The sequence below is a fragment of the Stigmatopora argus genome, chromosome 18 (genome assembly GCF_051989625.1).
Source record: "Stigmatopora argus isolate UIUO_Sarg chromosome 18, RoL_Sarg_1.0, whole genome shotgun sequence".
NCBI classification, from domain to species: domain Eukaryota; kingdom Metazoa; phylum Chordata; class Actinopteri; order Syngnathiformes; family Syngnathidae; genus Stigmatopora; species Stigmatopora argus.
This window is the reverse complement of record NC_135404.1, coordinates 4,125,274-4,139,432: the sequence shown is the minus strand read 5'-3', so window position 1 is coordinate 4,139,432 and position 14,159 is coordinate 4,125,274. Positions and strand designations below refer to the sequence as shown.

At 38.8% G+C, this 14,159-nt stretch overlaps 1 protein-coding gene across 2 annotated transcripts in view; it reads right to left on the bottom strand.

The window, feature by feature from the left end:
• Window positions 1–14,159, bottom strand: part of dnah9 (dynein, axonemal, heavy chain 9) — a 137,078-nt gene that overhangs the window by 101,372 nt on the left and 21,547 nt on the right. For both annotated transcript variants that reach the window (XM_077625613.1, XM_077625614.1), the window contains exons 22-30: window positions 12,699–12,842; window positions 12,402–12,561; window positions 9,516–9,671; window positions 8,694–8,826; window positions 8,332–8,609; window positions 7,907–8,037; window positions 7,645–7,771; window positions 3,025–3,177; window positions 1,583–1,708 (exon numbers count right to left, since the gene is read on the bottom strand). In XM_077625613.1, the coding sequence (XP_077481739.1) occupies window positions 1,583–1,708; window positions 3,025–3,177; window positions 7,645–7,771; window positions 7,907–8,037; window positions 8,332–8,609; window positions 8,694–8,826; window positions 9,516–9,671; window positions 12,402–12,561; window positions 12,699–12,842 (1,408 nt within the window). The remainder of the gene's footprint in view (window positions 1–1,582; window positions 1,709–3,024; window positions 3,178–7,644; window positions 7,772–7,906; window positions 8,038–8,331; window positions 8,610–8,693; window positions 8,827–9,515; window positions 9,672–12,401; window positions 12,562–12,698; window positions 12,843–14,159) is intronic.

Genomic DNA, 14,159 nt, shown 5'->3' with positions numbered 1-14,159 from the left:
GCAAAAATGAATCATCTGATGCAAATTTCTATCCAGAAGTCATGCTCATGAATTAAAAATGGGCTAAAGAAAAGGGCAGAAGTGTTCTTGTTAGTAAGGATGCAAATTAATCACCTCATAAAATATTGGCTAACTCATTTTGTTTTATGATGGGGGTCATATAATTAACTCAAGAAGTCATTTCTATTTTGGGAAAGGCATTAAAATGTAAAGCATAACGAGCACTTATTTCACATGACGAGTTTGGAAATTAGTTTGCAGATTATACATCACAGGAGACAGGTATTCAACAATGGATGAATAATAATTGTGTTGCTCTTATAGTAATATAAAGTTTTACCAGACAGAGATGACAATGTAGTTAAAAGCCATTAAGGGTTAAAAAAAATGACAACCTAATGGAGGATGTGGATGCAGTTTTCCCAAAAACAATTTAACAAGAATTTGGCACTTTTCAAAAAATACTCTTTGATAAGATCAAAACTCATTGAGTGAAACACGAACTTTCTGTAGTGAAGATATTTATTTTTAAAATATCAAGAACCCACTCAACATATAACTGATTGAAATTCTAAATTAGAGGTTTTAAAAACGACAATTATTGTTGTAAATCTGACTTAGAAAAAATCTAATTATCATTGTCTGTGGGGTATTTGTATAAATGCCCTGCATGTGACGAGCAATCATTCTTAGCTCTATGGCTTACTGTCGCGTTTTTCCCCCCACAAATAAACCAGAAGAGGATGGAATGGAGTACTTTTTAAATATTAACCCTGTCATTTATTTTCGTTTCCCTGCTCTGATTGTAGTATGTCATATGTTTTCACATTTTGTTTTGTTCCCAGGTGTCTGTAATGTGGAGCATATGATTCGGTACAAATTAGCAAAAAATTAAACTACACATTCCACTTCTCATCTTGTCCTACAGATCTCTTCAAATTGTGAACAGACAGTGTTTTTTTGCAAACAAGCTTCCATTCATCCCTCTTTTTAATTTGAATGTTATGGGTACTTCCAAGTCGCTAAAACACACATGGTAGGCTGGTTCAACACTCTAAATTCCCCGAGATATGAGTGGGACAGTGAATGGTTGTCCGTCTCCTTGTGCCCTGTGACTGGCAGGCCTCCAATTCAAGGAGTCCCCAGCCTGGTGTCCATAGTTTGCTGGGATAGGCTTCAGACCCCCCGCAACCCTTGTGAGGATAAGCGGTTCGGAAAATGAAGGAATGTTGATAATTGTCAATGTTTTGGTCCAGTTAGGATACTATCACTTATGTTTATTTGTTGATTTTCTAGATCCGATAGTTTTTTCTATAATGCTGTAGATATAAATTGAACTTTAGAGTCTTTCAAATGAAAAAAACAGCTAAATTTCTTCTTGCCACTTAAATATATTTTCTGATTTAGGTTAAATTAATTAAATTGTTAGATTATAGTTTCATTTTATGAGTCCTTTTTTTTCATAAAATGTGGTCATATGCTCTCACATACAGTGAATTATGAAATCAATAATTTTCTAGCATAAACAAGCACCCTAAACCAAAATCTATTTTTTGTACAATAGAATGTTACTTGATTTTACCTGAGCTGGATAATCAAGCAACCATTGCTCTCTGGGTTTATCTTCATAGGTGGTCACTGATTCGGACATCTCATGACGAACAGTGGCACGCATTGTGTTCAGAACCTGGTTCAACCACACCTCCACCTTATACAACAAACATTAGGTGAATAATGTGGAATTACTGTGCCTCTGAATATTTAATTAAAGTAAAAAATATGCATAGTGGGAAAAAAATGGTGAACTTTTGGATTAAAAAAAAACTTATTGCTGTGCCTTTGGTAGGAAAACAACAATTGAACAATTACAAAGAATTCCCCCCGTTTGCACATTAGACCTTTGTATCATGTTACAGCCACTCATTTTCATCCAATTTTGTTGTTTTGTTGCATCACCCATTTTCAATTGAACATTTGTAAGGTTGTAAAATGTCCAGTAAATTTCAATGATAAATTTGATAATTAACTTCTTTCCATGGATCATCACAATTTCCCACAGCAGCGAAGCGGTACTCGGACGTTTCGTCGAAAGACGTTTGGTCCCCAGACGTTTGGTCGACCGGACGTTTGGTCGACCGGACGTTTGGTAGAACGGACGTTTGGTCGACCGGACGTTTGGTAGAACGGACGTTTGGTAAAACGAACGTTTGGTCGCCGGGTTGTTTCTGTTGAAACCAGCTCTCAAAATTATAATCATGAGAGAGAGAGAGTGAGTTTAATATCTAAATATCTAATATCAAAATATCAACAGTAAACTCTCTGTCATAATTTGACAGCGAGCAAACCCGGCGACCAAACGTCCGTTCTACCAAACGTCCGGTCGACCAAACGTCCGGCCGACCAAACGTCCGGCCGACCAAACGTCCGGTCGACCAAACGTCCGGTCGACCAAACGTCCGGTTGACCAAACGTCCGGTCGACCAAACGTCCGGTCGACCAAACGTCCGGGGACCAAATGTCCGGGGACCAAACGTCTTTCGACGAAACGTTCGGTCACGCAGCGAAGTGGAGCCACATGCGTCGCCTTTTTGTCTCATTATTTATGTATTTCAAACAGACTAAATAATATGACAATAGTGCTGTGAAAGAAAAGATACTTTGACATAATTTTATGAGCCTTTCTAGGGTCATACAATTCTTAATTGCAGGTTTTCCAGATCTTTCTTGAGAATGGAAACTCAAAACTAATGTGTGTTTTATTGAAAGGAATGTCAGCTTAACGAACATCTCTGTTCTCATGACATTGATTGGACCCCTACTTTGGCTGACTCTGATTATCTCTTAGAGAAATCAATCGACAAGGGATTAATGTATATTTTTCTACTTTTCCTGATAAAAGAAAGGGCTGAGAGCTTTCTAATTTAAACTTTCAGAAACTATGTAGTAATTCCCAAATCAAACTTTAACACCTCCTATAATCTAATTATAAGACATGGAAAAAATAACAATGCAAGTTGATTTTACCTGTCCAGAGCAGTTGCAAGACTGATTGAAAGGTACATACTCCTCCTCTTTGCTATACATGCCCAGTCCAGTTTTGGAAAGATTCCCCTTGCCATCTGTTTCAAATTGCATTTTAGCCATGTTGTCAAATAGCTTAGACAGATGCCTCTGGACCTGGTAAAATGTAAACAGTGTAAAGCAATTCATCAGTTTTGGGCAGCTTCAACGTCACTAATATTTTAAACAAATGTTTGTTTGAGTCTTTCTTCAAAATTTAGACTAGAAATGCATGATTTGCCTTTTCATAATTTAAACTATTTAAGAGAAAACAGTATTTAATGGCAATTTAATATTTCCAGTGCATGTATGGGTGGGAAAATTGTTGTGACAGTAAGAGAATGTCAGCTGGAAAAGTATGAGCAATATCGCCTCAGTGTGGAAACTCGAGAAACTACAAACATATAAAAATGAATAATAGTAACAATAATGATAAAATAATAATAATAACTCAGAACTGCTAAAATAATGTGCTGGGATAAAAGCCGGAGTAACGGAATATACATTTAATGATGTCATAAGCATAAATTTAAAGGGAGGGTGATTTAAAAAAAAAATTACAGATGATGTAATACCGTAACATGTTTCTATAAGTGCAAATACATGTTTCTTTTCTTTGAGGAGGTTTGTGTGTACAATTTTTTCACTCAACCATATGTCAATTGTCACATCTGCTATAAAAATGAGTGTAATTAGGATCGCTGTACTGTATTGGCTAATAAGATGGATTGTAAATACACATGTTTGCATTAATAATGTTGAAGGAAACAAAAAATTATGCCAAAAAAAGCAGCGTTGAGGATATGATTATGTCGTTTTTGATATGTATGGAGCAATAAACAACACGTCCACCTTACTGTTTGTTCTAAGAATAAGGGTTTAATCTCTGGTGGGTTCCAACCTCTGGTACACGGTCGATTGGCCGCCGGTCTTTTGGTCGCCGATCTTTTGGTCGCCGGGCTTTTGGTCGCCCGGAAGGTTATTGATAATTACCATATAAATCGTTGCTCAAATTCCCTAAATACAAACTGTGAATTACTATTAAGTCATACTTAATGCCCTAGTAATTATTAGGCTAAAGAAAAGCTCCAAATTTCCCGGACTTTTATTGTTTTTTGTTGGAGAACTTGTTAAGACCCTGACTGACGTACCTTCTTAAAGGGACAAGTCATGTACATACAAACTCTTCTACACTCCTATGTCGGCTCAGTGAAACTGCTCATGGCCATTGTTGGCTTTTATTGATGCGTAGACCATGTTGTTTTACCTTGTTTTGTCGCCGGTCTTTTGGTCGCCCGTTGTCACGGTCGGGGCGACCAAAAGACCGCGACCAAAAGACCGTGACCAAAAGACCGCGACCAAAAGACCGCGACCAAAAGACCGCGACCAAAAGACCGGCGACCAAAAGACCAGCGACCAATCGACCGCACACGCCAACCTCTCATTGGGGAATTTGCATGTTTTCCCTGTGCCTGGATGGGTTTTCCTCCCACATCCCAAAAACAGGCTTGGTAGGCTGGTTTGACACTCTAAATTGTCCCTAGGTATGAGTGTGAGCATGAGGTCGTCCGTCCCCTTGTGCCCTCTGATTGGCTGGCATCCAACTCAGGGTGTAACTACTGCCCATTGTTGTCTGGGATAGGCTGCCACACCCATGCAACCCTTGTGAGGATAAATGGTACGGAAAATGAATGAAGGAATAAACTTTTTTATTATGCTACTGTCATATACAATTTTGATAATTATCACAAAGTGGAAAAAAATGATGATGACGCATCACGGTATAAAAATGAATGAACACTATTCTTTTTGTTATCCATTCTATTATGCTACTTTAATTTCATCTTGCCTCACCAAATCTGTGTCCATCATCCATTGTCCAAAATGTTCTATCCACTACCCAGTGTCCTTTCTCTGCATATGTCCAATCTCATTCTGCCGTCTCTGGCTTGGTTTTGTTAATCTTTAAATCCTTGCTGTAACCTTCGATGAGCTTTTCTTGATCATTTCCGACTACAGAACTCACAAAAAGAATCTCTGCATTTTCAAGTCTGCCACCTCAAGCTCCAGTTTCTGCTTTCTGGTCATTGTGGACACCACCAAGCCATATAAAATGACTAGTCTCAGCAGGCCACTTGGTTTTATAAAGCCTTTCTTTCACTTTCACTCATGTTTGGACTTCTTTTAACCTTTCTCCCACATTCTCCATTGCTCTAACAAACTCCTGTACCTCTACTTGTTATAACATAATAATCACTCAACTAGTCTCCCATTCATTAAACCTTTTACAATGTTGCTATAACTGGCCTTTACTTCTTGTTAATCTAGCCCTTACTCCATCTCTCAAGGCTCTCTTCCACCTGCTCCTTATTCTCACTCTATATCATGACGTCACTTGCAAACGTCATAGTCAATAGAGACTTCTGTCTGACCCGATGTGTTCCGTTGTACATCACCACACTATGGAAAAAAGGGTCTGGGAACCTTGAACCCCTGTCATCTTGAAAGATGATGTCATTCTGGGAATGCAGCTCACCATGGTCTCACTGTTCTATACTAGCTTGAATGATGACATCCTGATCGGTGTTGGGGTTAGTTACTCCAAAATGTACGACTACCCGTTAAACAGTATTACAACTCTTGGCACAGTATCTGAGTGGTTAGCACATCCACCTCAGAGTTCTGAGCTATTGGGTTACGATCTTCCTTTGTGGAGCAGGGTCTCCCCGTGCTGCATTGGTATTCTCAGCGTTTGTCCTCCCAAATCCCAAAAGCATGCATGAAGGCTGGTTGAACAGTTTTAAATTATCCTGAAGAGTGTGTCCATGATTGGTTGTTTGCGTCATTGTGCGCTGCCATTGGCTGGCAACAAATTCACAGTGTCAACTGCCTACTACCAATAGGTGGCTGGGCACCCCTGCGACCCTGATCGGGATAAGGGGAATGCTGAATAAATAAATGAATACATATTACTTTCTAAAGCAGCAGTCCCTTCCATTACTCTATTCAATTACTCCGTGAAGAAAATAATTATCTATATTACTCGATTTACCAATTTTATTGGTAAATATTAATGAAACGTGTCAAGGTCTTAAAAAAATAATTGAGATTGGGGGAATTTGATGCATCTACTACCTTAATTATTGAAACACATCAGTATAGTATTGGTAAATACCAGACTGCAATTGCTTGATAGCGGATTGATGGCAAAAATAACCATGGAAAACACCACAAAGATGTGGGTAGAACAGTGTCTACAGTGAAGTGATTAAAATGCTTAATGAGTGCAGGCTCTATAAGCTGTCAACCACTGAGTGAATTGTGTCACAAACCATGCCTCTGTAACAGATGGCAGAATTTACCCCGTGATGACATTAGAAGAATTATATTGACAGTATAACATGGATGCATTCCGGCAGCCAACAGTTCAATGTTGCTTTTTGAGACATGTACCTTCATGGTAACATTCCATGTCTGGATTTTTTTGTCAAAAATAAGTCCGTCTGCACTATGGTGAAGTCAGTTATCACCATTAAGGTCAGTGAGCCAGTACTCGTATCTCCATCAGTCATAACTCACTGTTCACAAGGTACTCCCGCTGCATGTGCCGACCGAGTCCATGTTATTTGCCAAAGCACTCGTGTTCCCTGTGACAATCGCTGGAATGGAGGACTTCTTTTTCCTCGACTGTATTTTTGCAGCGGCTTTGACTACTCATCAATGTGTTATTCACTTTCTGAGCTCCAGGGAAATCCGTGCTGGCACTCTCAACGATGTCAGTGTGCGGTGGCAAAGCTGGCCTTGCGTGTATGTGTGGAAACCGAGGTACTTTTGCAATATTTCCCCAGTGATTGTGAAAACTTCCACTGAGAAAAAAATCTTACAAACAACTATTAAAAGTTTAAATGCAATTCTGAAACAGTTTTAGCAAGCAGTTTTAGTGTTAAAGGGCTATGTCAGGTAGAATGTTATGTTAATCCAGGGGTGGCAAACAAGTTAGACACAAAGAGGCAAAATTTTAAATGGTGAGAGTCAAAGAGCCACATGTTATGTCAGGAGCATCATGAAAAAATTCAATCTCCCAAATTATTTTATTAATATAATTAGCTCATCGACCTCATAGCACTCAAGTCCCTGAGATCAAGCTTAATATGTTCCAGGATGGAGCTCGTATGTGAATTTACTCGTATCTCAAATCAATTTTTCACATAGATATGTACAAAAATGTGCTCTGAATTTTCCTCGTATCTCAAATTTCGTGTATATTTGGACACTGATATGTCAAGGTATTACTGTATATGGAGTATTTCTTCGTGATGGCCGGTGTTCAAAGAAATAAATTTATAGTAACATAAACATTTAATGCAACCGCTCTATTTTGTCCGTTGTAATTCCTGTGTTATTTTCTAGTAATGTCACTGAGCTCAATTTGAGGTCAGTCTTAAAAATAGTTGTTGTGAATATTTCATTATTTTTCAAAGCTTGTGTAAACCTACGATATTTGCTAGTTTTAATATCTAGAACAGACCAAACTGCATACCAAACAAAAAAAATGCTGTGCTTTCGGAAAAAAAATGCCATCACCTGGTGTGGGTTGGTTCCATTAGAAAGAATGTCTAAAAGATCAGCTGAAGAGATGAAATAAAAACGAGGGAAGGCCAGGCGCTTAATGTCCAGATACTCTGCCAGAGCCTTTACACAAAGGGATAGCCTGTAGAGGTAAACACAATACACATAGTATTAACATATAGTATGTGCTTAATGTGTGAAGCTGACTGTGACTGCACATCGGAACCGGTAAAAAAGAGTGAAAAGGACAACACAGTAATTGCATCTTAATTATCACCTGGACTGGATGTTCTCCAGTTTGCTGAACAGACCAGGTTTATTGGTAGCCTCTATAACATTGGGTGTTTGATGGAATGAGTTAGCCAACTCTTTGAAATCGGCATCAATCCCTTCAAAGCACTTAGACTCCTGCAGACATTTCCACAAGGGAAAACAGCCAGAGGATTTATCTTACCACATGGGAGAGGGAGAATTACAGGTATAATAACAAACATATGGGTAAAAGCTCACCCCTGACATCATAAGTACAATTAAAAAGTCACATACCCACAGTTCTAACACTAGCAGTGTATGCCAACTATTGGTTAAAAGCCATAACACTTTATCTGGGTTTAATTGTAAATGCAGAGGTAATTCATAAATGAAACTGACATTTGCTGTAATTTTTTTTTAAAGTGGAGAGTAGAGCGATCTCATAGTAACCTGAGGCAGCTGTGAGCGAATGTCCTGTGAGCCAATGAAGATGCTCTCCAGGTGGGTCCATGTCCGTTGCACCTCAAACCAGATGCAGATGACAGAATCGGCCACAGACAACTTACTTTGCCAGGATGAAACTTCATCCAAAAACTGGGCGATATACTTAGAAGAAATAAGGTTCTGCAGCTGGACCTGGTTGTCTTCCAGTGTCTCAATAAGCTCCTCGTTGAAACGCAGCAGGGGTATTTGGGTACGATGGTGGGGCTCATACTGGAACTTCATACCTGCAATGCATCATGTAAGATACCAATAGAGAATAAATATTGGAAAGTAGGCCAAGTGGCCCATAGTGAAAGTTTAGGTTGGACCTGTCCATGTGATGTTGAGCTCTGAAACAACTTTTTCCATTGCCATCTCTTTAACAGCCTTGTCAACAATCCCTCTCACCTCCTCTTCAAAACAGTGCAGGTTCAGATTCAGCAGGTCAGCGAGAGTTGTTTCCTATTTTTTATAAAATCTGAGTTGAATGTTAAGGTAAGAAAAAAAATGGCACCACTATGTCCTTCAAAGTACAAACCCTATTTCAATGAAAATAAGGTGCTGTGCAAAATGTAAACATAACCAAAAGACCTTTGCAAATCATTTTAAGCCTTCACAATAATAATTGAGACTGCCCGACGGCCTCACAATGGGGGACCTGGGTTCAAATCTAGGTTGGTCCACCTGTGTCGAGTTTGCATGTTCTCCCCAGGCCTGTGCGGGTTTTCTCCAGGAACTCTGGTTTCCTCCCACATTCAAAAAAAGAAAAAAACATGCATGGTAGGCTGTTTGGACATTCTAAATTGCCCCTAGGTATGAGTGTGAGCCTGAATGGTTGTCCGTCTTCTCGTGCCTTGCGATTGGCTGGTCACCGATTCAGGGTGTCCCCTGCCTCGTGCCTGAATGTCAGCTGGGAAAGGCTCCAGCACCCCCATAACCCTTGTGAGCATAAGCAATTCAGAAAATGAATGAATAAATGAATGAATATAGGGAGTGTCAATTCATTTATTTTTTTGTTTTACTTTGTAATCATTGACAACACAATTCAAAATGTTAAAAATCACTTCGTTACTGATTGGATGAATAAAAGAATGAATGAATCAATGGAATAATGAACACCGTGATTTCTTATTTGTAATTGTGTTGCGAACCTTATCCATGGTGAAATAAACACCAGTAGCAGACATTAGTTGATGCCAGTGTCTCACACGTATGGCTGGATTCTGGAGCTCTGCCACAGCCCGGATGGAAATGAGGAGATTCTTTACCTTGTTGTCCAGAAATGTGAAGGCCTCCCATGTTTTAATCTACAAATGTCACCAGAAAGCAACAGCAAAAATAAGCTTTTATTTTTCATTTTAATGTATTACGAAACACAAAGGGATTTTGGCAAGAATTAAGTAAAATATACTGAAATATTCAGATTTCGAATTGAATTGACTTGAATGCCTTTACTGTCATTGTACAATTATAATGAGATTCAAAGCTTCACCATGACGTGCACAAATAAATAATGAATACATAGGCAATAAATAAAAAAGTAGTCAAGATAATAATTAGTCAACATAAATAAGCAGTCAGCCTAGATAAGTAGTCAACATGGATCCTAATTTATTTTATTGTGTACATTGATAAAATCTTGAGTGATTATTTACTCAAAATTCCCATGGCAGAATTCAGCAAATAGTAGCTTCATGAGTAATTAAAGGTAAATCATTTTGTTGTACCAATTATCTGCGTGAAGGGCAAGAAAACACATTGCATTTTTCTTTTGAAGTATTACCATTGATGTTACAGTGTGCAAAGGGATCACTTGAAGATTTTACTAATGGCTTTTTTCTTTGAACAAAATCAATCAAATAACACTGCTTTATAGTTGGAAGGCTCTAGTTTCATATTTTGTCTCCTGTGTTTTCCTTCAACATACACACGTTAGGTTAATTGAAGATAATAATAATGACTGAAATGGTTGTTTGTCAGATATGATTGGATTGGATAACTTTATTCATCCCGTATTCGGGAAATTTCATTGTGGCAGTAGCAAGAGGGTGATTAGACTGAACAACAAAGCAAAAGCACAAAGTACAAAGCAAATCAAAGTAAATGGGATCATTGAGAATCACCAAATCAAATTTTTAAGACAGAAAAGCAGCAAAATAACAAAACGAGCAAGAGTGGACGGGGCTACCGCCGCCAGCTGGCACTTGAACGGCGCCATCTTGGTTGCGGTAGCTAAAACGCATAGACTCAAAAAGACATTGTAAGGTTAGACAAAAACTGGAACCACACACAGGAAGTCTTCCACAAGATGGGGAACTTCTGCAGACCGAGACCAAGGTAGAGAATATGCAGAGTCACTCTTCCAAGCTTATCCGCACAGTTCCTCAGTAGTCTGGAGCTGAAGACAACAGTAGCAGAGTAGAGCCCCTTGGCTCCGTTGCTGGTAAGCGCCGACAGCTCTTCCATCTTATCCAATCTTATGCTGACAGGCCTAAGTCCATGGTGTAGTCAGTTTGGATAGGCCCCTCACCTGTTTTGTGAGGTTTTAGGAGTGTAATGCAACATTATTCTTTGATGTTCATCAGGGGGCCTGAAGGAAATTTTTCGCAATGCGAGTGAAAAGAAGAAGCGGGGTCTGCTATCAAAGTGTTCACAAGTTGTTCTACCGCCCAGTTTAATGATGCTTGCTTTGCGCATTTTAGGAAAATCGTGAAAAGTTGTAAGGCAATCGGCGTTCAATCTATATTTCACCAAACGTGACATAATTTTAAGTATAGTTAATTTGTGTATTTACGTGTCTAAAGCAAAAATCTGTCCTTTTGATTACCCAATAGTTTTAGCTCTTGTGACTTTCCTGCTCACCTTTCCTCATGTGACCCAGGTGTTTAATTGTCTTGTGAAACCCCTGTCTATGTATTTAAACCCCATGTCTTTGTCTACCCGTGTGGAAGTATTGTCTTGTTAGAGGTTATGTTTGGTTTACATCGTGTTTTGTAGTTGTGCGTCTTCCCTCCGTGTTTTATCTCTTGGAAGTTTTAGGTTGTTACCTTTTCCCTGCTTTTTCTATTGAAGTTTTATTTTGTAAAATGCCTTTTTTATTAAAACCTTACGTTAGTGCACCCAGACTCCCTTATGCGCGCCTAATTTCCAGCATCTGGGTCCAACTCCGTACGTATGGTGAAAATGTATTTGCATAATAACAGTCATTTACTCCCATGATGATATTCTTTTTGTGAAGAATTTGTCAGGAGAGGTGCTCGTAACGACAATCACAACCAGCACAAAACAGAGTATGACTGAAATAATTTTCCTCCACACTGAGATGTGTGTGAAAAATAACAAAATGCTGTAAAGTATCTGCATTTTTTTCTTCTGTCTTTCATGCTGCTGAGTGTAGAAAACAAGTTCTGTTACAATGGAGGAAAACTACACAAGTTAAATTGAATTGAATGCTTTCAATTCATTTTGACTTTAGTGTTTGCTGCATTCCATCAGGCAAAGGGCAAACCTTTGTATTAAGTCTGTGGAATTTCTTGAATTTCAAAAAGAGCAACACATTCACACACACACACACACACACACACACACACGCACACACTCCACACGCACACACATAAATGATGTAGAATTAAATAATAAGAAACGAACCCCAAACCCTAACCCTTGGAGAATCATTAGCGATGCAAATTGAAAACAGATTTCTTCATATTCCATCTAAACCCAACTCTAAATTAGATTTTAAAACCACCAGCTAGTAGAAAGGCAAAGACAGTAGCCTAATGATAATAACAACACAAAAATGATGACAATAATAATAATAATAATAATATCAATACAGTTGACTGTAAGTACAGGTTCACATTTACTGTACATCCAGGGTAGGATATTTTTCTTTTTGTGTTATGTTTGGTGGTAAATACATGACAGGGAAATTTTAGTATAATTTCTGCTTGACGCCTATTGGCACTTTTTTAGGTTACCATTCTTATCTGATTAGTTTCACAGTTTAATCCCCCTGCCCCCTTCCTGTGCCTTACCTTCTTATCCAGCCCTCGAATAATTTTTGAGAAGCATTTGCACTCCAGCTCCATGTCCTCCACATGAATCTCCCTCCAGGGAGTCATTTTCCATGCTGCCATGCTGGATTCCACTACTGTGATCATGTCCCACAGTTCCTTCAGCAGGAGCACCTCATGCCTCAGGGATGAAGAACAGGAGATACAGTGAATCCAACCATATTCAGAGTATGAATATAAATTAGGGACACAAAATCCGTTGATCATTAGTGCCACATTTGGCAAGCATTTTGCTTTATCTCATCCTTGGGTCCTTACCTGCATTGACGGAGCTGTTTGTATTCAGAGACATTCAGTTCAAAAAGGTTGGCAGATTCCATTAAGGAGGCCATTACTTCTTCTTGTTTCTGGATCTGGCAGTGAAAAGTGTCCAACATCTGGTGAGGATTCCTAGTTTCAAATCTGAATGAAAGAAAATAAATTCTCATTAACTGTAGTGGAGGTCTTGTTTTGGTAATGTAGGGGTTTATAAATGACAAACCCAGAATTGTGTGCATCATAAAAAGACCGGTTATAATTTCAAAACCTAATCAGATGAGTGCAAATTATAATTAAAAATGACTTCCAAGACATAAATGGTATGTAATCACTATGCTATTAGCAGACCAATTAGCCACATAACTAATGCGATGATTAAATATTATGAATAACAGCCTGGACTTAGGTAAAGTATTCATTATCAATGTTGTAAGATTCAATTAACTTTGTCAGATGTGAGAAACTCAAGATAACAATCATGTCTGAGTGAAGTCAAGGAGAAAGGTTATAGAATGCCTTTATATAGTATTTTCTTCTAAAAATACATTAATGTACTGTATATACTGTCAATTTAATAGCTAATGTATTCATATGCCGTGAAACTCTAGATTTGCACGAGTCAACAACAAGCAGGCAGTTTTAGATCCAATTTTGGAAAATTTGTGGACATTGGCAAGCATCATTTTTGAAATAAGATATGTCATGCTTTTCGGTATGAACACTGCAAATTCAGTCACACTAATGAGTGGGCATTTCCTTGTCTCCTTCAAGGCTCTACCTAAAAACTGGTCACACACTTGGTATGAAGAAGTACAATCAGACCTTACGGTGAAGAGATAACTATGGTTTTAAAAGCGCACTAGGAAACTGCCTTCCAAACTGAACTAAACCAAACAGACTAAAAACATAATTTTCAAAACAACCCAGACATGATGTTGGGATGTTCTAAGGAAAACGAGTGACTTGCAAGAGATTGACTTAATATTGCGTTGATGTTATCCTCAAGTTGTTAGATATGAACCTGCAACCCTTTTGAGGATACAAGGTACAAAATAAATAAATAATGAATGTTAGATATGGCTTGGTGGCCCGGCAGAGTGGTTAGCACGTCGGCCTCGGAGTTCTGGGGTCGAGGTTTGGATCCCAGGTCAGTCCTCTGTGTGGGGTTTGCAAATTCTCCTCCCAGGATTGCATGGGTTTTCTCTGGGTACTCTGGTTTCCTTCCACATTCCAAAAGCAGGCAGGGTAGGCTGGTTGAACATTCTATGTTGCACCTAGGTATGAGTGTCATGGTGAATGGTTGTCCGTCTCCCTGTGCCCTGTGATTGGCAGGCCACCGATTCAGGGCGTACCCCGCTTTGTGATGATAAACGGTTTAAAGAATGAAAGAATGAAGGAAAGATATGGCTTGTAAAATCACACTATTTAGTGTGTATCCAGACATGAATGTGGATCAGAAAG